Source organism: Vicia villosa, linkage group LG2 (genome assembly GCF_029867415.1).
Source record: "Vicia villosa cultivar HV-30 ecotype Madison, WI linkage group LG2, Vvil1.0, whole genome shotgun sequence".
Taxonomy (NCBI): Eukaryota; Viridiplantae; Streptophyta; class Magnoliopsida; order Fabales; family Fabaceae; genus Vicia; species Vicia villosa.
The window spans coordinates 191,444,763-191,466,577 of NC_081181.1; the positions used below are offsets into that span (position 1 = coordinate 191,444,763).

Sequence of the window (21,815 nt, forward strand, 5' to 3'; positions counted from 1 at the left end):
CTTAAACATGTTGCCAGCTAATTGTATATTTATAGTTAGAAATGTGAAATAGGCAAAGTTTAAGGTTTCTTGAAGGAGTCTATTTGAGTAAAATATTTGAATTATGATGAAGTATAAAGGGGGATACACGTTGTAAATCTTGAGATATGTGTTAGGTATTTTCTGCCATGTAGTTTTGCTTAACTTTGTTACACAAGTTGCGAATTCAGTACTATATATCTTGTCTCTAATCAGAATATGGTTGACTTTCAGTGTTTTGATTTAAAGTGCTAAGTAATAGTATTAATTTAAAGGTTGTATATGAAGTCAAAGAAGTAAAAAAGTTCAAAAGGGAAAGTCAAAGGTGATACATGAAGTATGAAAAGATTTGAAAATTCAAATAAACCCCAAAATCTAAGTAAGACCACCATGATTTGTAGAATACATTTCAAAAATAGTTAAATTCATTTAAATTTCAACCAATGGTAAATAAATGTGTTAGAAGAAGTGCTTTCAAGAGCATGTAACTAACACTCATAATATATAATTCTAAATCAATGAATTTATCACAAAGTACAAATTAGAAGATAAACAAATTATAACTGAACTAAATGGCTCTAACTGTTTGAATATTTGAATCTTACAAGTTAAAGCTCACCTTAGAGAGTCAAATGCTTACAAAATATGATGGATATGTTATTAAGCTAATGATATACATGGTATCTTCATGATTTTGTCCAACATAGATGATGTTGTTAAACTACAAAAATCCTATGTGCAGTTTGCATTCTACAAAATAGATGGTGAATGAACATGACACTTTGGAATGAAAGGTAGCTCATCAAAACACTTGAGACTGGAATCCTGATTTTTTTATTCAAACCTATAACTAGACCTCTTAAAAATGAGTTAACTCTAATAGACTGTAGCTGGGGGTGTTAGGATTTCCCAGAGATTGGATTCAATGGATCACCTGACAATATTTTTATTTGACCTCCTAATACTTGGCATATCATGCGCCAAATATATCTTTATCTATCAAGAAAGACACTTAATTTCTTTCCTCCCAATAGGAAGAATCAAGGTGGACAGGATAAAGGTCCACAGCTGATGAAGATGTAGCAGTCCATGACCCGTCATTTAATATACGCTGACTTTGTGAGGTAGTACTTATATTATTTTCTTCCTTCTGGTAGTAATACTGCCTCATTACTTCCAACTTCTTTTCATCCATTACTTCACTTGAATCTGAAACAAACTCTGGAACCGCATTCCTTCCTTCAAGGAAACTTACAACTGATGACATCGCGGGCCTAAGATTTGAAGTGACATTGGTGCATAGGAGAGCCACATTGATTACCACCATAGCCTCCTTTTTGTTGAAATCTAAACCTAATCTTCTATCAACTAGCTCCGTCAGGTCACCCCTCTCTTTCAACAAATGTGCCTGTTAAAAGGGGAAAGAAAATAAAGAATAGTTTGATTTGAAACCCAAGTCATTCACACCAAATTGATGCCACTAGTATGTCACTTAGATGCTTCATGATATTAAGATTTTAGAAATTGACAGTAACTATGAAAGGTTTTGTACAATTACTCTTCTAGAAAATATTAGAAAAGCATCCTTTTTTATCCTTCATTGTCCTAGTAAAATGTATTCCTTACAAAGAAATCTTCAATATATTTTCATAATTAGCATTCTGTTTCTTAATTATCCTTTAGCTAGGTTGCTGTCTTCTTGTTGGTCTGAGCAAGAAAAAGGGTAAATAATTTTATTCTCTTCAAGAATTTAATTATTAGCTGAAAAATGAACAACAATATATATATGACACGGAACAAAGTGTAAGTAGATTTTACAATGGATAATCAATTTTACATGACCAATTGAGATCAAAAAGTTACCCAATCAAGAAGATAGAACGCTTCCTCCTTTGATCGATACATGGTGTTGCTCTTTCCACTAACGATTTCCAAGGCAACAATTCCAAAACTATAAACATCTGCTTTGTCCGTCAAATAACCATGCATTGCATATTCAGGAGCCATATATCCGCTGCATAATTGGAGCGTTTCATTGAAATGACTTTGATATAAGTATACAACTTGATATCAGGCATTTATTTAATAAAAATATGCAATTTGAATTGAATATAATAACTTTTTGCAGTATTTTTTAATAAACTAGGAGATGACAAGAATTATCGTTACTCACTAGGTCCCAGCAATTCTAGTACTAATGTGAGTATTGTCCTCCTCATCAAGCTTGGCCAAACCAAAATCAGATATCTTTGGGTCAAGATTCGTATCAAGCAATACATTAGTGGCCTTGATGTCCCTGTGAACAACCTTCAGTCTTGATTCTTCATGGAGGTATGCCAAACCTCTAGCAATACCAACACAAATCTTATGCCTTGTTGGCCAATCTAATTTAATTTGGTGTTCCTCTGGACCTTTATTTGTAAATGTAAAAAAAATCAGAAAGTGATACCACATAGTCACGTGCTAAGTTAGAAATTGTGGATTATCACATGAATGGAAACCTGAAGTAGGAAAAGTTACCAAATAAAGCACGAGCTAGACTATTGTTTTCCAGGTATTCATATACCAGCAACAACTGATCTCCTTCCACACAACAACCATGGAGTTTAACAAGATAAGGGTGTTGCAAAGCAGAAATCATGCCTATCTCATTTAAAAACTCACGATTCCCTTGCTTTGATTTAGAAGAAAGTTGCTTTACTGCTATCAATGTCCCATTGGGTAAACATCCCTGCATTTTGAGGAATGCTATTTTGTCAAAAGTTGAAATAGAATTTTCTGAAAAATATATGTAATATTATAGTAATATGGGGACACACGGGAGGATTTTTTAAATTATGCAAAATACCTTATACACGGGACCAAATCCTCCTTCTCCAATCTTATTGGAAATATCAAAGTTATTTGTAGCTGCTTTGATTTGTCTTAAGGCAAATAAACCAGTTTGAACGTCCAAACTCTTCAGCTCTGTTAATTGAAGTAAAAGAAAGATCAATGATCTCTTACACTCAGAAAATTACACATGGACACTCTGCATCGACAATCCATTTTTTGTAAGCATGTAACTTTCTTTTATCAAAATAAAAGTAGTCTCATGTTCAATAACAAGATATACTTATAAAAGTACATGTTCAAACTTTACTGAATTGCAAAACATGAGCAGTTTCTTTTATCACGCGAATTATTCATAGGTGAGCAAAAAGTTTGATAATAATGGCAACAAAAGAAATTCATCTGTAATCACCTCTTGCTAATGATTCTTTCTTCTTAAAACATCCTTTCCACCAAAGTATACCAAATACTAGAATGATAATAACTGTTGCGGCAACCACAATTCCAACCACAACTCCTGCAGATATGCCTCCAGGTGGAGAGTCTGCTTGATTATTATATACAAGACATTTTAAATATTAGATCATATATAACCTTGGAGATCATTGTATAAGATTAGGAGCACAGAAAGTATAACCCACCAGATTCCATTGATATGGCCGATATAAGAGGACCAAATACTGATCTATTTGGAAGAGATTGTGTCCCTTTTCCAGCCCAATACAAACGGATCTCCAAGGTACTACTAGTAACAGAAACATTTTTGTACTGTTTTACGACTTTCTTACCAACTCCTCCTGCTTCTTTTGCAATATTGAAGTCCTTTTGCACTGGATTTCCCTGTAACATTTCAATCACAACCTTAATGTTACATGGTGATTACAACCTACAAGTATTTTAATCGTTGATTTGTATTAGAAATTGTTAAGAGTCTCACATCGGACAATATTGGCCTGAACATGTGCTTATAAGTGAGGGCAATCCTCATTCTACAAGTTGATTTTTTATGGATGAATTAGACCCAACTTAAATTCTAAGATGGTATCAGACCTAATTTAAGATCCGTTGGGTTACCTGCTACAGGGATACCCATTATTTATTTTCACGCTTCAGATGTTTAGTCTTGTGCGTGAAGCGGTGTATTAAGGGTCACATCGCGCAATATATGACTTTGAACATGTGCTTATAAGTGGGGGCAATTCTCACCCTACAAGCCGGTTTTGTATGGTTGAGTTAGACCCAGCTACAATTCTAAACATAGTATCCGAGTCTGGTTTAAGATCCGTTGGACCACCTGCTATCAGGTTTTCGGTATTGGATCACCCACCATTTATTTTCACGCTCCAAATGTTCGGTCCTGCGTGTGAGGGTGTGTTAAGAGTCTCACAGCGGACAATATATATGTTTAGTCCTGTATGTGACAGGGTGTGTTAAAAGTCCCACATCAGACAATATATAGTCTGAACATGTGCTTATAAGTGAGGACAATGCTCATGCTATAGGACTACCCACCATTTATTTCCACGCTCTAAATGTCCAGTCTTGGACATGACGGACTATGTTAAGAGTCCCACATCAGACAATATATGGTCTGAACATGTACTTATAAGTGGAGACAATTCTCACCCGACCAGTCGGTTCGTATGAATGAGTTTGGCCCAACCTCAACTCTTAAAAGAAATATTATAGAATTTAATTTTATAAATAATGCCAAACAAGGGAACTGCTGATCCGAAAAAGATTTCAATCACATTCTTCATATTTTAATCGAATTAAATATAGTTTGACAGTGTTCCTATAGGAACCTAGTGATCACTTGACTAATGGCCTTAATTTATTTTTTATGAAACACCAAGTGATTATTGAAATAAAATTGTTAATCCATGTACCTGAAGGTAGATATCAAATACACGTCTTCCAAGACTACCATAAGTTTGATCGTCTGTGAACATTATTTCAGCAAAATGAAGATTTACCGTGTAGCTTCCATTTTTCAGACAAAACCCATAATAAGTCAAAGAAATGGGAGAACCGCGTGCATTCATGTACAACTTAGCATCTTCCATAGTAAGTGGAGTAAAATCTGGTGGGGAATAAGTTTCTCCAAGTTGATCACCATCAATGAACAAACCAGTGGTGCTAAATGCCCATTTTCCTGTTGGACTGACATGGAGTTTAGCTGGTCCAGGTGAATCTGAATCGTCATCATAACTTGCTCCATTGACTTTTTCTTGCTTTCCACCACAATTTATATAAAGGGAGTATGAGGCTGGATTGAGCAGATCATGTGAGTGACTTAGAAAATATTAAGGAATCAAAGAAAAATATATTCCTTGAAATTTATTTTTCTATATTCATTCTCTTTCTCTCTTTCTAACTATCCTGTTTCTATTATGGTAAGCTATATAACTCTAGCTAGTCAAACAAAAGTCACCGTTTATTTCTGCCAATATTTTTTATTCACACAGCCTGATTGTAGTGTGTCCAAAGTAAATTTAGGGAACTAGAAGACAACACATTTGTCCTTTTCAACCAACAAAATTTCTGTTTGTGCTGAAAAATCTACAATATCATGCTTGAACTATTGTAAAGTAAACTTAAGGAATCTAGACACTAGGAGAAAACCCTTTGAGTTCCACTTATGCCTATAATATGAAACATCTTGGAATCAAGATTATTTTATAATTAACAAATTAATAAGTGATCTATTGATAAATTGAGTGGAAGAATTTTTCTAACCCACATCATTTGATAAAGTACCAATAGAAAGAGAAGATATAACTCCTATCAAAATATGCTGTTCTCTTCTTGGTATGATATTTTAAAAGGTTTTTATCTATGCATGTTTAGAATATTAAAACTTTCTTTTGGTAAGAAGCATGTTTGTCTTTGGTCCCTCTGCTCTTGTACTTCTAGGATTTAAAAATAAAAAATAAAAAAACCAAAATGTAAAGATTCAAGCTGTATATAGGAAAGTGACAATGAAGAAACTCACGTTTGCGACATTCGCTCAAACACGAAACTGTTCCTCTGAGAGAATGATGGAAGGAATAGAACATGTTAGAATGATTAGTATAATAAGATTAAAAAAATAATAAGATACGTATATGTATCTACGTATATACATATATGTATAACCAAACTTACATGTCATTGTTTGCCCATGAGGTAGAAAACAAGTTTCTGTGATATATTAGAAAAAGTGATGTCTTAGAAAAGTTGTCAAGTTTGGAAGCAAATGTATACAAATGCAGGGATTCTTACAGTTTATCACTTTGACATATCTGACTTTCTTGGGTGATGCTGAAGTTATTGTATGAAAGATCTCTATATTCAGGTCATAAAATTTGATTCAGAATATGAAAACAATAATACAATCAGAGACTTAATGACAGGCTCTTTCCTACCAAGATTAAGCAACTAGGATTGCTAAACTGGAAAGAGAAGAACAGTAGAAAACTGTCCAAGAAAATTAAAATAGAAAATTTTCTTCATTCATTGATTCTAATCATGAAACAATGCACTGCTTATATAAGCCAATGCATAATCATAGTAAGATAACTACTGCACTACACAATATCGTTGCTTAGAAAGAAACTACAAAATATGCCTAAAAGATTCTATTCTAGAATAATCTAGAAGAATTGTTGTTCTCTTAGCCTCAAGGATCCTATCACTTAATGAATCATTTGGTGAATACAAAGAAACCTAAGAATATTAGTACCTTAAAAGTTGTTAACAGTTGCACAATCATACTACAAATACATAAGTGTTTTAAAACGATTTTATTACTGAGAAGTAGGTCAGAAATAAGCTCCTCATCAACTGATTCGGAGCAAATAACCCAGCAGCTTTAGGAAGGTATATTATACACTTAAGAGAGGGAAGATTAAGAGGGTTCTGAACTTATAATCTAAGGGAAACTAAACTCGCAATTATGAACCTAGGACTAGAGTTCATCATGAGAGCGGTAACAAAGGATTAAACTGTAATAAATAGTTAATCATTGCAGTATAGTTGGTGCTTGTTGGTCATACACTTAATGCAAGAAAAAACAAAATCTACACAGCTAACAGGGAAGCAAGCAAAAAGAAAAAGAAAAAGCAAAGTCAACTTAGAGAGGGAAAAAACAGATGATATGTCTATAAATTATTATATATTTGCAACGGAAATAAAATACATTGTTCAATCCAAGGAATCATACAAGTAGTGTTAAAACACAACTTACACGTCGATGTTCTTTTTCCAAGAAGGCACCGGTCCTGTGAGAAGGTTTCCAGTTAAAAATCTGCCCAAATAGAATATCAATATTAATATTCAAATCTTATTATTTATTGAGGCGTACATTGAGGGAAATAAGCTAGTTGTCTTTAATAACACCCATTCTCCTTTTATAAGAAGGATTGAATTGATTTAGCCAACTGTCTTGAGGGACCCTTCTATGCATAAAGGCGTGTCAATTCTTAGATACCGACTAAGACGAATGAAATAACAAAAAGTCCTAAACATATCACTTTGCCACTCATTATCACAATTCGTATATTGTCACTTCCTTTTCAGATAGAAAGGGCATGTGATCCTTTTGACACAAAAAAGTTGCTTCAGAAAGGTGCAAATTCATTTTTTTGAACTTTTGAAACAATCTCAATGACATGTTTCCCAGCACTTCAAGTATTGCAATTTGCAACCATATAATTAACTAAGTTTCAAACTGACCCATCCTTTTACTATATAACCTTGGAAACTTGGTACAAATCTAAGTAGGAGTATTCAGCTATCCTACTTCAAACTGAAAGTTGAAACTAGAGTTATAGGTGTAAAGTAGCCAACGGAAATGTGATTAAAAATATACTTAAAAAAATTGCGCTAAGAAACTATGATGAATTTCATACATGAATTTCACGCCATTTATGTCAGCATAGGTACTCGGAATTGTTCCACTGAATTTGTTAAAGCTGAAGTCTCTGAAAGTGATATCATATTGAGAATTAGTTAAAAAGCTACAAGTAAGATTTGTCATAGAAAAAAATTCAAACAATATAGTAAGCTGGGGAGCTATAAAAATGTTATATCTATCAAAACATTGCTTATAAAAACAAGAAGCCAGAGGTTACAGAATACGCTAAACTTACAGAAGAAACTTTAATAGTTAGCTACGGTAAAATAAAATGTAGCAAGTAGGCAATTACAAGTATTTTAATGATGTGATAGCATTAAGATATTCAGGTAGAGTTCCATTGATGTTGCAATTCCTCAGAATCCTGTGAAACAGTAAGATAGACAAAGATATACTATGAGTGCCTTTCTTGCTGCTGTGTTTCTTATCTATTTCTGAAAGAGGCAGAGAAATCAACTCACAGTTTTTGTAACAATGTCAGATTATTTAGTTGGGGCAAAGGTGCATATTCAGATTCATTCAAATCACTAATTCTCCTGAATATCATATTGAAATCAGAGCTAATCAAATAAACATAACTAAAATGAAAGTAAATTTTCAGCCCTTGCTTTATCATACATACAAGTCAGTTAAGTTTCTCAAAATTGAAATTTTGGAAGGAATAGGCCCACTTAATCCACTCCCTTGAATGATTCTGTCAAAAGTAAAGTAACCATTAATAATTTTCTTTTTCTAAGTCAAGCAATACAAAAAAAAAAAATTTGAGGAAATATAAAAATAAAAAAGTAGAGTGCATACAGCGTAGTGATATTAGTCCAGTTCTGAATAAAATCGGGTATCTTTCCTGTGAATTGGTTGTCTGAAATATGGCTGCATTGATAAAGGGCATGAAAATATGAAGCCTCAAAAAAATCATTTTTTAATTTAGTCATCGGTCATCCCTAAATGTTACCATAAAAGTTTGAAGCTTACAAATTTTGCAATGTAGTGAGCTTGGCCAATGTTGCAGGTAGTTCTCCCGAAAAATTGTTAGAGGAAATTCGCCTGTATGTAATTGAAAAACAAAACAGTAAATTATGATTCTAAGCCATGAAAATCAAAGGTGACTTTAAACAATAGGCTTTCATATTTGGAGGGAGAACGCCAATTAAGGAAAATAGTAAAGTACTTACAGTGTTTGAATCTGGGTTAGATTCCCAAGCTCAGAAGTAATATTCCCAGACATTTGATTGGCCGTTAACTCCCTATTCATTTCATGTTGAAGTTAAGTTTGACTAAAACTCTTTGAATCAAATATATACATGTTTATGTACTCATGAAATAGATTTTTTTGCCAAATGGGATAATGAGAAACTCACAAGTGAAGCAGGGTAGATATATTTGCAATCTCCTTTGGTATTGACCCCGTTAATCGATTTCCAGGGAGAGTACTATGATGATTAAGAAACAAGTTGTTATTAGGTTATTTTTAATGTAATTAATACAAGTCTACAAGAAAATGAATGCAAAGAGTGGGACAAAATGAATAAATAGGTAATCCGACCCATTTATCATTTTCAGAAGATTCATATAGAACAATCAATGATTAATAACCAAAAAAAAAATAACAATAATAAGAGACAGATCATACATGTTAAGAAGATTCACCATGGAGCCCCATTTTTTAGGAATTGTACCGTTCAAGTAATTGCGAGAGAGGTCACTGTAATAGAGAGAGTGAGAGAAAGAGTATGTCTTGCAAAATATAATATAGATATATGTGATTAAAGATATAAGACAAGTTCAATAATATTGTTAATTTGGATGTGAGGGAAAGTTTGGGAATTACTTACATGATTTGAAGGTAATGCAACCTGGTCAGTTCTGGTGGGAGAGTGCCGGGGAGATTTTGCCCCTTCAAAGTTCTGTATATACATTTTAGTTACCATAAAAAAGTTAATCATAAACAATAAGCAAAATAAAGTAATTAATTCTAATATCTTAGCCAATAGATTTAAGAGAAAATTTGCAACAAGCTCTTATACTACAGATTGTTTTAAAATTGATTTTACTATCTGCCAAACATAATTTTAGTTAAAAACACATCTTTGAAAAAAAAAATGATCTTCCTTTCAAAATTCAAATCTTAGTTTGACTGTAAGGGAAGCAGTTTTACAGACTTAGTTAAGTTTATTACATGGTATTAACCAATCTAACTCATGTATACATAAACATAAAATATCAATTCCTACCTCTATGTCAATGAAAATACTTGAGTACTACCATAAATGAAGTAAAAATCAAATCAACTTAATAAGAAAGGCTAATAACAAAAGGTCACTTATGGAAAAAATAGACTTACATTGAAACAACATGGCAGAAGTTGTCACCAGCAACACTGCAGTTGCAGGTGACATTATTCTCTACAAGACTCACTCTGTGAGTTGTAGGCTTTGGTGTAGCCCAATTAGGTTTGTTGCTGCAGGGATCAACATCAAAGTTCCAATCCTTCTTACCAAGTGATTTACCTATATCTTCAAGAGCTTTCTCTATATATACAATTCAGAAGCTATCAGCTAAGTACCGAAAAATTTATAATCCACAAACACATGCCATCAAATATATCTACAGAATTTCTATACGAGCAGAAAAATACATGTTACTCAAACTAACATGAATCCTTATATAGAAAAAAAAACAAGAAAACAAAGATCAGACTAAAGAAACTTCTTTATGATTAAGTAACTACGGTAGAAATACATATCATACTTTCGTCAGGGTGAATAGTATCCGCTCCAAAAGCTGTTAAAGATATGAACCATATGGCAATGAGTAAAAGGAAGAGAAACTGAGAGGAAGTGCCCATCTTAATATTAACAAGAAAAAGAGAAGTAAAGATATATCAATAATTCAGAGAATGAGAGTATGAACATATATTGCCCGTGTATTTGGACTTTCAAGTTCAGAATGCATATAAACGCATTTACTAGGAAGCCGTAAATTTATTCATTAATATGTTAAATTAATCCATAAAACTGTTTAGGAGTAACTAGTTTGATTAAGACTTTATTATTCATACAATGAAATGTGAGCATCAAATATATTATAAAGTAAAGTGATGAATCAGCCAGAAAGTAAAGTCAATTATTTGGGGTTAACAAATGTTTAATTCACATTGATGATTGCCACAATGATGAGTCATATGAGACATATATATAAAGATTGATAGTAAAAAAGCTCAGAAAAAGCCTATATATAGTACAAGTCAACATTTAGACTATTAAACATGCATGCCACCCGGTCAGGAATTATATCAAACAGATAAACTTCATGAGCAATTATTTTTCATTTCAACGACAGTTAGCGCGTCTCAATTAATGTGTTTTTGTATTCAAGTTGAATGTGTCCAAATCAAACGCTATTATTTGAAAGAAAGAAAATGAATAAAATATTTACTTGGTTTGAATTATTGGTTTATTTTACTGTGAGAATTCTTCTGAAGAATCAAAACAATCTTTTGACCCGTTTTGCGTATTCAATTCCAACTCCGCTGCAACCGACACGAACTAGGAGCTGCCATCTATAGGAAACCTAAACTCCGCCGCCATGCTCCGCCGTTCTTCACCGTACGCTTCTCGTGCGCGCGTTTTTTTCACCGTCATGAGCTCTGATTGTATCTTTACATTTTCCCTCTCTTCTGTTGGCGGTACCGTTACTAGTCATTTTCATAAATATTTAGAAAATAGAAATTGATTATTTTTTTTTTTTTTGGTATAAAGAAATTGATTATAGAAAAAGTTAATTAAAGTAAAATGTTCTCCTTTATTTCAGGGCTTTAAAAGAAGTCATTTTATAATTAAAGTACTCCTCAAATTCAATGTTTGATTTTATAAAGTACCCCTCAAAGGAAATTGATATAAAGTAGTACTTCTAAAAATATTGATATAAAGTAATTAAAAAGGGATACGTAAATGTAGAATATTTTTATATTTTATCTGATAAAAAACGTGTATCCCGTTAAATAATATTTTTATTTCTAAAACATTGATATGATTTGGTAAAGTTGAGGATTTTAATTGGATGTTTGTGATATTGTTTTACATTAATGGTGTACTATTTTTTGAAGTTTTTTTTTTTTTGGTTTAAATTTAAGAAAATCAATTGGAAATCTCTTCACACACCCATATACCGTTTTAGGGACGTCTGACAAAAATCTCAAATTATCCTTAAATTTCGGATGTGAATATTCGAAAACTCAAAAATACGTTTTTTTTTTTTAAACTTGTTATTAGGTTTGTTAGAATCTAGGACAATGTGTAGGTTGATGTTATTGTAGTTCAATGTTAGTGTTTGGATGTTAAAAAATAGATTTTGGATGAGTTAGGACAAGAACTGGATGTTTTGAAAAAAATGGTTGTTCGCGTGTTGTTTCGCAAGTACATATCCAAAATCCCTTTAAACCAGTTTCAGATATGCACTTGCATAATCTTCCCTGAGTTGATTTTTTTTAATTTTCAAATTTGTTTCATTCCCTTACCTCTTATTAACTATTCACATTTTTTTCAGAAAAATAGCTGACAACCAGACACCGACCAATCGACTAAGATAAGGCAGACCAAGCCAGACAGCCTCTGGTCGACGTCAGAGAGTTACACAACAAGGAATGACTCAGGGATGAGGTCGAGTCCGCCAAGAGGAAGCGCCTACATGATCCTCATCTGAACCGAGAAGTCGTCTGTCTCGGACGTCATCCTCTCGTGCCCATGAGCAGGTTGAGGTTACTCGGGAGGAGGAGGTACCAAAGCATGTTGAGGTACCTGAGGATGAGGTACACCCAAAGCATGACGAGGTTGCTCAGGAGGAGGTTCATGATGCACATCCTGTCCGAATCGACGCAACAATGGAGGGGGCGAACCTTAGCTACTCAGGAGGGCCTTCTGACACTTCCCTCTTAATATACTATCATGACCATGCCGCTCGACATATTTGGGATGGAGAGGTTTTTTTTGCACTTTTTCATTTAGACGGTTTATTAGCAAATATGGGTTTAACAACTAACATCGAGGTTATTATTTTTTTATTACAAGAACGATTGCCCATTAAGATCGTGAACCACTCGCAGAAAATCTTTGATCTACTTAAATTGCAGGCGGAGTGGTTTAACGATGTTGTTGCTGGATCCGGACTTGGCAGATTATGTTGTACCGAGTATGTTACCATAAGTCACGGCATGCATGGGGCATTTGCCGAAAGATGGCACAAGGAGACGTCTTCTATCCACTTTCCTGTTGGCGAGTTGACAATCACCCTCGATGACATGGCTTATCTGCTCCACCTACCTATCAGAGGGAGGTTACTCAACCATTCCCGAATACAACGAGTTGACGCAGTTGGATGAATGGTAGATTATATGGGTATGGATCCATTTGCGGGAACAGATGAGTGTAGAACAACGAATGGGGCGGATGTTAGATTCTCCACCCTAAAAGTGCTTTATGAACACCACTTGGTGGCGGTAGCTGGGGCCGAGGATGATGTTGATGATAATGATATTTTTGTTGAGTACCACCGTGGTTGTGCTTTGCGGTGTTAGCTCATGTTCTTGGTTGGCACATCCCTCTTTCTGGACAAAAGTGAAACCTACATGGACGTGACATACCTCCGATATTTTATTGATTTGAGTACAGTTCATGAGTGTAATTGGGGGTAGCCATTTTGGTATACTTATACCAAGAGCTGGATGAAGCATGCAACTGGAGGACCTGACAATTTACTGGCTCTTGCACACTCCTCACTGTACCTTTCATTTCAATCGTATGACATTTAATCTGTTATTTTTTTAACTTGTACTTAGATATTTTGGTATTTGTGTTTCAGAGCTGGATCATCTCTTACTTCCATCGTATTCATGTCTATGATCCTGATCCGTTATACACTGACGACATGCCTAGGGCTGCAAGATACGTCCTCTAAGGGAGGAATCATAAAGTGGCGCCATATCGGGTGTACTTCGATCGTACTGTTCATGATGACATAAACTATATGTTGTTCCGTGTTTACAGGCATGTTGTCCCCTTCGACTGCATCTCACTATATTGTGAATGGTTAGCATGTTGGACAAATAATATGATCAGGTATATGCTGGAAAGGTGCATGAGATAGTTTGAACATGTGCAGATGATACCGAGGTCCATCTAAGACTGCTCTCGACACCATTACCCGCCGAGCTCTCACTAACATCTTTCAGGATTGGGAGCATCATTTGGTGCCAGAGGAGTATCGAGGGATGCAGGCATCTCAGAGCGGGCACTGTGTAGAGGGATATGTGACATGGTTTTTTAAAGTATCACATCCTATCGTGACATCAGAAGCTCTTGGGCATCCACCTAGGCTAGCGCATGATGAGCTCTTGGAGAATCAGCAGGTCGATGGTGACTATGTCACCGATGTCCTGCTAATATGTCAGCGGATATAGTTGATTGGGCATGAGGCATTGGATAGTGGGATCATTTAGGAGGGCGGTGCAGAGGCGGTTGCCATAGTTGAGAGAATGGTTAGGGAGGCGTCTAGTGCAGTTGGATATAGCAGGAAGAGGAGGTCGCAGGGGGTTAGGATTAGGTAAACTCATTAGTTGCAGTAGCCTATATTGTATGTTTTACTTTTCATGTATTAATATTTGTACAGTTTGCATTTTCAGAACAACCGTTGTACTGTATTTTGGTATTTTGGAATATTTTACGTAGTTGTTATTTTCAATTAATTTTATTGGATAAGTGGCATCAAGTTTATTTAGTCTATTTTTCCGATTTTAATAATGTAATGATGAAGTTTTTTTTATAAAAATGACAGATACAGAGCAAATTTTACATGTGCATATTCGAAATATTTGTTTTAGGTGGTTTTCGAAAATGCATACGCGAAAAAACCTCTGATATTTTAATTCCAACATTTAAATAATAAAACGTTGGAAAAAAATGTCATTTCGGATATGCATATCCGAAACATCTTGAAAATGTGAAAAAATGTGCGTTCGGATATGCATATCCCAAGAGTATTTTGGGGTTTTCATGAGTGTTTTTCACCCTGCATGAGTGTATGAAGAGATTCTCAAATCGATTACATATTAGGCCTATCAATTTGTAATTGGGCTTTTATACAAATTGGGCCCTCCTTAATTCAAACTCACTCAAAATGAAACTTAGCATCTTTGGAAAAAACATGCATCGCTTTGTTGATTGTTCTCATAATATACGAAACCCTAACTTCTCTAAAACATTAAGGAGGTTTATAACCCCACAATTTAAAACATTATTTTGTAGTCAAATATGATATTGACTTTAAGTGACATGGCATGCCACGTCTGCTTCCGTTAAATCAAATAGACGACAGGAACTAAAATTATGCTTCTAAATTAATACATTATATAATTACGGAATAGTCCTTTTATTAATGTAGTTTTTTTTTTTAATTGAAAGGATAATAAAGGGAGTTAATAGACATTATATTTTAGAACTTTGCTATTTTGACTCTCTTAGTATATACACCTAGAGCTGTCAAAATGGGCCGAAGCCCATGGGCTGGTCCATCAGATCCGAAAATAATTAGGGTTTGGGCCTTATTTTTCGAGCCCATTTACATCTGGGCCTTTTTAAGCCCGGCCCTAAAAAGCCCTAAAAAATATGGGCCGGCCCGTATGGGCCATGGGTAGCCCGCCAGCCCGAAAAAATTAAAATTTTTAATATAACTAAAAATTATCCTTTCCTAATTTATAAAGGTATGCTATAAACAATTTGCGTATTATGTATTTTAATTTATTTTTAATATTATAAAGGTATAAATATCAAACAAAAGTTGATGGTTTGACTTAATTTCAAACTAAAAGGTTCCATCCTAATATAATTATGTAGATAGTATAGAAAAGACACCATGATATATTCTAATTAAAAATAAGGACGTTGAAATGAGATTTAAAAAGTCATGATGTAATTTTTTATGGTAGGATAGAGGTAGTACAAATCATATATGTAACAATTTGCTATAAAATAATATCCCATCAATCTAATTATAATTGTTATAAAATTTTATAACAGTTTGTTGTTATGATTGTTATAAAATTATAATTGTCATGAATATTTATATTTTAAAATTTGTTGGAACAAGTTATTTAATTTTGTGTGCAAAATTAAATATAATTTCTGAGGCAAAATACCCTATTTGGTCCCTTAAGTTTACCCTCTGGTTCACTTTGGTCCCTCAATTAATTTTCGTGCCAATTTGGTCCTTTAAGTTTCTAAATGTAATCACGTTTGTCCTTCCGTTACTGAAACGTTAGCCAAAGGTCAGAAAAAGCGTCCAGATGGCAAAATGTGTGATGACGTGATTCCAGATGGCATAAAAATGGTTACGTGTACACATAATGATATTATAGTCCTTCAATCAACCCTCATTCAGTAGTAGCAAAACGAAGAAGGAGAAGTGGACTGCGAACAAGAGAAGCTGAATACGAAGAAGGAGAAGGAGCGATTGCAACGAAGAGGAAGCACATACGATTGAAGACGGAGGCACTATACCAGGTAAGTATTTTCTGCACTATATTAGGTATTGTTATAATTTAGGGTTTAACTAGATTTAGGGTTTTGTTTATTTAGGGGTTTCTGTAGATTTAGGGTTGAAATATTGTTAATGAACTGTGTTAGGTGAGCATGGACGAAATTCTGGAACTGAAAATTTACCATGGTGGTCATTTCGTTAACTCTGATTTTAGTGTGTACGAGGGAGGTGTGGTTGATAATTTGAAAGTAGATGCTGATAAGTGGAGTTATTTTGAGTTAGTGGGTGTTTTGAAAGACTTAGGTTATAGGGACTTTGAGAAAATGTATTACAAGGATCCACAATTAGGTATGAATTTGCTAGTTGATGACACAAGTGCTTTAGAAATTGCAGACCTTTACAGGGTGCACCAAAGTGTTGACATTTACATTGAACACACACTGTCTCAACCTGCATTTTATGATGGACCAGTGGATGATGTTGTTGTTGAGCCTGTAGATGAGGTTGAAAAGTTTCTTAATCAGTTACATGATGAAATAGCTGATAAATTGGATCAGATGAATGCTGACAATGTTGGTGTGGAAGAAGGGGAAGTAGGGTTGAATGGTGATAATGTTGTAGAAGAAGAGGAAGTTGGGTTGAATGGTGATAATGTTGTAGAAGAAGGAGAAGTTGGTTTGAATGGTAAAAATGTTGCTGTTGAAGAAGGAGTTGCAGTTGGTTTGAATGGTGGAAATGTTGCTGTTGAAGAAGGAGTTGCAGTTGGTTTGAATGGTGGAAATGTTGCTGTTGAAGGAGTTGCTAATATAAATGGAGGAAATATTGATGGTCAGTCAAACAACATGGGTGAGGTTCATGATGAAAGTGATGATGATAGTGAGGATGAGAACTTTCAGTATGATAGTGCCCTTGAGGTATCATTTGAGGATGAATCTGATGATTATGATGACATAGATGAGGATGAACTTGCTGATCTCATTTCACATGACAGTGATGGAAAGTCTAGTGGGAAAAAGAAGCACATGAAAGATACAGGAGAGTGTAAAGGGAGTGATAATGACAGTGATGATCTTCAAAGTGGCTGTGATAGTGATGACAGTAGTGGAATTAATAGGAAGAAGTACCCACTTTACAAAGAAAAGAAAGATATGTCCAACTACAAATGGGAGCTTGGTATGTATTTCACTTCCAAGAGTGACATTAAGGATGCAGTGATATCATATGCTGTGCAGAATGGTAGAGATCTGAAGTTCTTAAAGAATGACAAGAAAAGAGTAAGGGTAAGATGTAAGGATGGCTGTCAATGGGAGCTCTACTGTAGCAAGTTACCAGATGAGGATTCTTGGCAAGTAAGAAAGATAATTGATGAACATAATTGTAGTAGGGAGTACAATGTGAAGTTGCTATCTACAAAGTGGTTGAGCAAGAGAATTCAGAACTCATTGAAAAACAATCCTAGGTTGAAGGTTAAGGATATAAAAGAGAAGGCTTTGAGAAAGTGGAATGTGGGGATAAACAAGACCAAGGCAATAAGAGCAAGAGTAGCTGCCAGGGATAAGGTTGATGGGTCATTTTTGGGGGATTACAATAGGATATATGACTATTGCCATGAATTGTTGAAAGCAAATCCAGGATCTACAATTAAGATGAATGTGGACCCTGTTCCTGAAGGTGTTGATGACCAAAGACCATATTTTAAAAGGCTATATATTTGTTATGCAGCTTGTAAAGAAAGCTTCAAACTAAGTAGACATGTTATAGGATTGGATGGCTGCTTTCTGAAGGGACTCTGTGGGGGCCAAATTCTGGCAGCTATAGGAAGGGATCCTAATGATCAAATGCTTCCTATAGCATATGCTGTGGTGGAAAGTGAAAATAAGGATAGTTGGACTTGATTTTTGGAGTTGTTGATTGCTGACCTAGGAGGTGCAAATGAGTGTTTAACCTACACTTTCATTTCAGACCAACAAAAGGTAATGTACAACTTCCTCATTGTATATTTATGCAAACTTACTATTTCTATAATGCAAACTTATTATTTCTATGATGTAAACTTTCATTTTCAGGGGCTATTACCTGCAATGGATGAGTTGTTGCCCAATGTGGAACAAAGATTTTGTGTTAGACACTTGTACAATAATTTTAGGAAAAGATTTCCTGGAAAGATGTTGAAGGAAGTTATCTGGAAGGCAGCAAAGTCAACATATGCTCAAGCTTGGGAAAGAGAGATGAAAAGAATGAGACTGGCCAATGAAGAAGCATATCTCCATATGATGAAGACTCCACCAAGGTTTTGGAGTAGATCCTATTTTAGGACAACCAACAAATGTGATGCTGTGCTCAACAACATGTCTGAGTCATTTAACAGTGTAATTCTTGACTCTAGAGGAAAACCACTTGTGACAATGCTTGAAGAGATCAGAACTTACCTTATGGAGAGATGGGCAAAAAATAGAATGAGGTTCCAAGATGTATCTGGAAATGAGATTTTACCCAACATTAGAAAGAAACTGGAAATAACTAGCAATTTTACCAACATGTGGCTTGTAAGGTATGGTTGAGTATTGTATATTAGTGTTGTTATCTATTGTTAAGTATTGTCTATTAATTGCATCTATTTTTATTGTAGAATGGCAGATGAGCATATATTTGAAGTGAGGCATTTGGAAAACCCAGCTGAGACATTCAGTGTGAATCTGAAGGATTTGCGCTGCTCGTGTAGAAGATGGGAGCTAACAGGTCTCCCTTGTGTCCATGCAATGGCATCCATGAAGAGTAGGAATTTTAAGGTTGATGATTACATTCCTGACTACTATAGGGTTTCTGCTTACAAGGCAGTATACAAGCATGTCCTCTATCCGGTGAATGGGTCTAATTTGTGGGTTAAGACTCCATATCCTGATGTTCAGCCACCTAAATATAGGAAGATGCCTGGTAGACCAAAGAAGAGAAGAAATCTTGAGCAAGGAGAGATTGATGGGAGTGACAAAAAGATGAGAAGGACAGGTTTTATTATTAAGTGTTCTAGGTGCAAGAAGGTTGGCCATAACAAGTTAACTTGCAAGGTGACACCACCAGCTCAGCCAAGTCAAGCAACAGTTATTGATGCATCTCAGCCAAGTCAAGCAACAGTTACAAATACAAGTCAGCCAAGTCAAGCAACAGTTACTAATACAAGTCAGCCAACTAGTACCCAGGTGCCTGCAACTCAGTCCTCAGCATCTACACAGGCTTACATGAGTGCAACACAATCTTCTAGAGGAAAGCAAGTGAAAGGACAATGTTCAAGAGGAAATGTAGGTAACAACCAGTCTTCAAAAGTGGATGGGAAGTTACAAAAGCTTGGTGTACGAAGGCCATTTGTAGCCCCAGGACCAACAACAAGATTATCTGCAGCAAAGAATGTGATTGGACCTACAACTAGAAGGACTACCCCAACAAAGAGGCTCCCATCAAAGAAATTTACTTAGTCTTACAATTAGTATTAATGTAATTTGAATTCTGTTTGAACAATTAGGGTAATGGTTAATGTATTTTGAAGTCATTTTGAACAATTATGGTTGTTGTTTAGGTTCTGTTTGTAGGCATGTTGGAGAAGTCTATTATCAACATGTTTATGTCATGTTTGTATTTTGAAGATAATTTGAACAATCATGTTTGTTATCAACATGTTTATGGTTAATGTATTTTCAAGACAATTTGAACAATTATGTTTGTTATCAACAATTATGTTTGTTGTTTTGGTTCTGTTTGTATGCATTTGGGAAATATCATGAAATGTGTTAATGTCATGTTTGTTTTGGTCTGTCAAATGCATTATACACCAAATATGCCAATACTAAAACTCATTTCATTTCACAATTGTGTTACAATTACACATTCAAACTACACATTCAAAAACCAGAAACATCCTAATTGTCAATACTAAAACATCCTATAAAACCAAAAACATAACATTACACAACATATAAACTTCCACTTTTGAAACTTCTTCAATTGGCCTTGAATTTCAGTCACCCTATTCCCTAAATCCTCATTTCTGCACTTCAGTTTTTCAAATTCCTTGGATAAGATTTCAAACTTATGTATCAAATCTTCACATTTGTCTTCCACCACTTCCTCATTGAACCACTTGAAAAAACCGCAACCTCTTTGCTCAGACCCCTGTAAATAACAAATTTGTATCAACAACACAACCTCTTCACATTGCTTTAACATACCAAACCAAAAATTAGGGCTTACCTTGTAATTGATACATCCCCAAAATTTCTTTCCGAAATTCTTGTCAGTGTTTGCCCTACGAATCACAGCAGCATCACCACAGTAACAAATTGGCATAGCACGAGCCTTACTAAGAACGCAAGACTCGTTGCTTTCTGATTTTGTCTCTTTGAAGAACTCAGAACAATGTTTTTCCTTCATGGTTGGTGATTATCAGAATGGAGATGGGAGAAAAGTGATGAACACGAAGGAGAAGGAGAATAGAACAAGAAGTGCAGAGATGGGGAGAAGGAGAACGTGAAATTGAATTGGGGGAGAAGGAGAACGTGAAATTGAATTGGGGAGAAGGAAAACCTAATATACTATGACACATCACCTGCCAGCTAGACTAAACAAACGGACGTTATAGCCAACTTGACGGACAGGACTGACGTGATTACATTTAGAAACTTAAAGGACCAAATTGGCACGAAAATTAATTGAGGGACCAAAGTGAACCAGAGGGTAAACTTAAGGGACCAAACAGGGTATTTTGCCAATTTCTGATGTATTTTGAATAGTTGAAATTAAGTTAAGAGAAAAGGGGTGATGCACTGACGGTGTAAAATATTTTTACACTGTCAACCAATCACCACCCATGTATCCAATTAAATCATTTTTTTTATTTAAAAAAAAACTTAATGACATGACACATTTATGATTTTCTATTGGATGACAATGTAAAACTATTTTACACTGTCAGTGCACTATCTTTTAACTCTTAAGTTAATATGTTGTTTTACATTTTAATTGTAACTTATATATAAGTATTATTGCATGCAATTGTATGGTTATTAGAAAAATAAGTAGAAAATTTTATTTTTTAGAAATAGGCCCGTTTAGGGCCGAGGCCCATTTAGGGTCGGATAGCCCGCAGTCCAGACAGGGCTGGGCCTGGGTAGTAAAAATGTAGCCCATTTAAAAATGGGCTTTTTGGGTCCGGCCCTGAAAAGCCCGAGGCCCGCATTGGCCGGCCCGTTTAGAGCCGGGTAGCCCATTTTGACAGCTCTATATACACCATATACTACACCGTATAAAATTGTAAAGCAAAACATTCATGCACAAAAATCAAAGTAGAATAAACTATTAAAAAACAAAATTTATATCTTGTATGCATACCATTATGGTGTAAGTGTTAAAAATGGGTGTCATTATATCTTTTCCCTATATTTTAATGGATATATAGTTGATAGTTGATGAGAATTAATTAGATTTATACTTGTTGCCAGCTTGTATGTATATGTAAGAAATAGGAACTATATTTGCTTTGTTTGGATCA

The 21,815-nt window shown here is 34.8% G+C and overlaps 2 protein-coding genes across 3 annotated transcripts; both read right to left on the reverse strand.

Annotated features, from left to right (window-relative positions):
• Positions 1–575: 575 nt before the first annotated feature.
• On the reverse strand, positions 576–11,432 carry LOC131653384 (probable leucine-rich repeat receptor-like serine/threonine-protein kinase At3g14840). 2 transcript variants are annotated; one of them, XM_058923514.1, is made up of 24 exons: positions 10,496–10,784; positions 10,089–10,275; positions 9,580–9,651; positions 9,378–9,449; positions 9,106–9,177; positions 8,920–8,991; positions 8,720–8,791; positions 8,546–8,617; positions 8,370–8,441; positions 8,209–8,283; positions 8,040–8,111; positions 7,743–7,814; positions 7,079–7,138; positions 6,115–6,177; positions 5,998–6,033; positions 5,846–5,880; positions 4,740–5,119; positions 3,492–3,690; positions 3,263–3,394; positions 2,867–2,985; positions 2,539–2,749; positions 2,192–2,429; positions 1,882–2,032; positions 576–1,426 (listed from the first exon to the last, which is right to left on the reverse strand). In XM_058923514.1, the coding sequence occupies exons 1-24, from the start codon at positions 10,590–10,592 to the stop codon at positions 1,031–1,033; spliced, it is 3,027 nt and encodes a 1,008-aa protein (XP_058779497.1). In that variant the 5' UTR covers positions 10,593–10,784; the 3' UTR covers positions 576–1,030. The 2 variants fall into 2 exon arrangements, with proteins under 2 accessions (XP_058779497.1, XP_058779498.1); XM_058923515.1 differs by lacking the exon at positions 10,496–10,784 and adding an exon at positions 11,183–11,432 and having other exon boundaries at positions 9,378–9,651.
• An 8,724-nt stretch (positions 11,433–20,156) lies between these two features.
• Positions 20,157–20,698, reverse strand: LOC131650965 (uncharacterized). Its single transcript, XM_058920657.1, has 3 exons — positions 20,519–20,698; positions 20,294–20,440; positions 20,157–20,210 (listed from the first exon to the last, which is right to left on the reverse strand). Exons 1-3 carry the CDS (start codon positions 20,696–20,698, stop codon positions 20,157–20,159), a joined length of 381 nt encoding a protein of 126 aa, XP_058776640.1.
• Between the last annotated feature and the right edge of the window lie 1,117 nt (positions 20,699–21,815).

What these genes read in the sequence shown, in the direction of transcription:
- LOC131653384 (XM_058923514.1), bottom strand. Translation starts at nt 10,592, where the DNA reads ATGGGCACTTCCTCTCAGTTTCTCTTCCTTTTACTCATTGCCATATGG. An exon ending in CTAACCCAGATTCAAACACT is followed by an intron (nt 8,792 to 8,919) that starts GTAAGTACTTTA and finishes AATTACATACAG; the next exon opens with GCGAATTTCCTCTAACAATT. An exon ending in TTGAGAAACTTAACTGACTT is followed by an intron (nt 8,284 to 8,369) that starts GTATGTATGATA and finishes TATGATATTCAG; the next exon opens with GAGAATTAGTGATTTGAATG.
- LOC131650965 (XM_058920657.1), bottom strand. Translation starts at nt 20,698, where the DNA reads ATGAAGGAAAAACATTGTTCTGAGTTCTTCAAAGAGACAAAATCAGAA. An exon ending in GGGGATGTATCAATTACAAG is followed by an intron (nt 20,441 to 20,518) that starts GTAAGCCCTAAT and finishes TGTTATTTACAG; the next exon opens with GGGTCTGAGCAAAGAGGTTG. An exon ending in ATGAGGATTTAGGGAATAGG is followed by an intron (nt 20,211 to 20,293) that starts GTGACTGAAATT and finishes TTGGTTTTATAG; the next exon opens with GATGTTTTAGTATTGACAAT.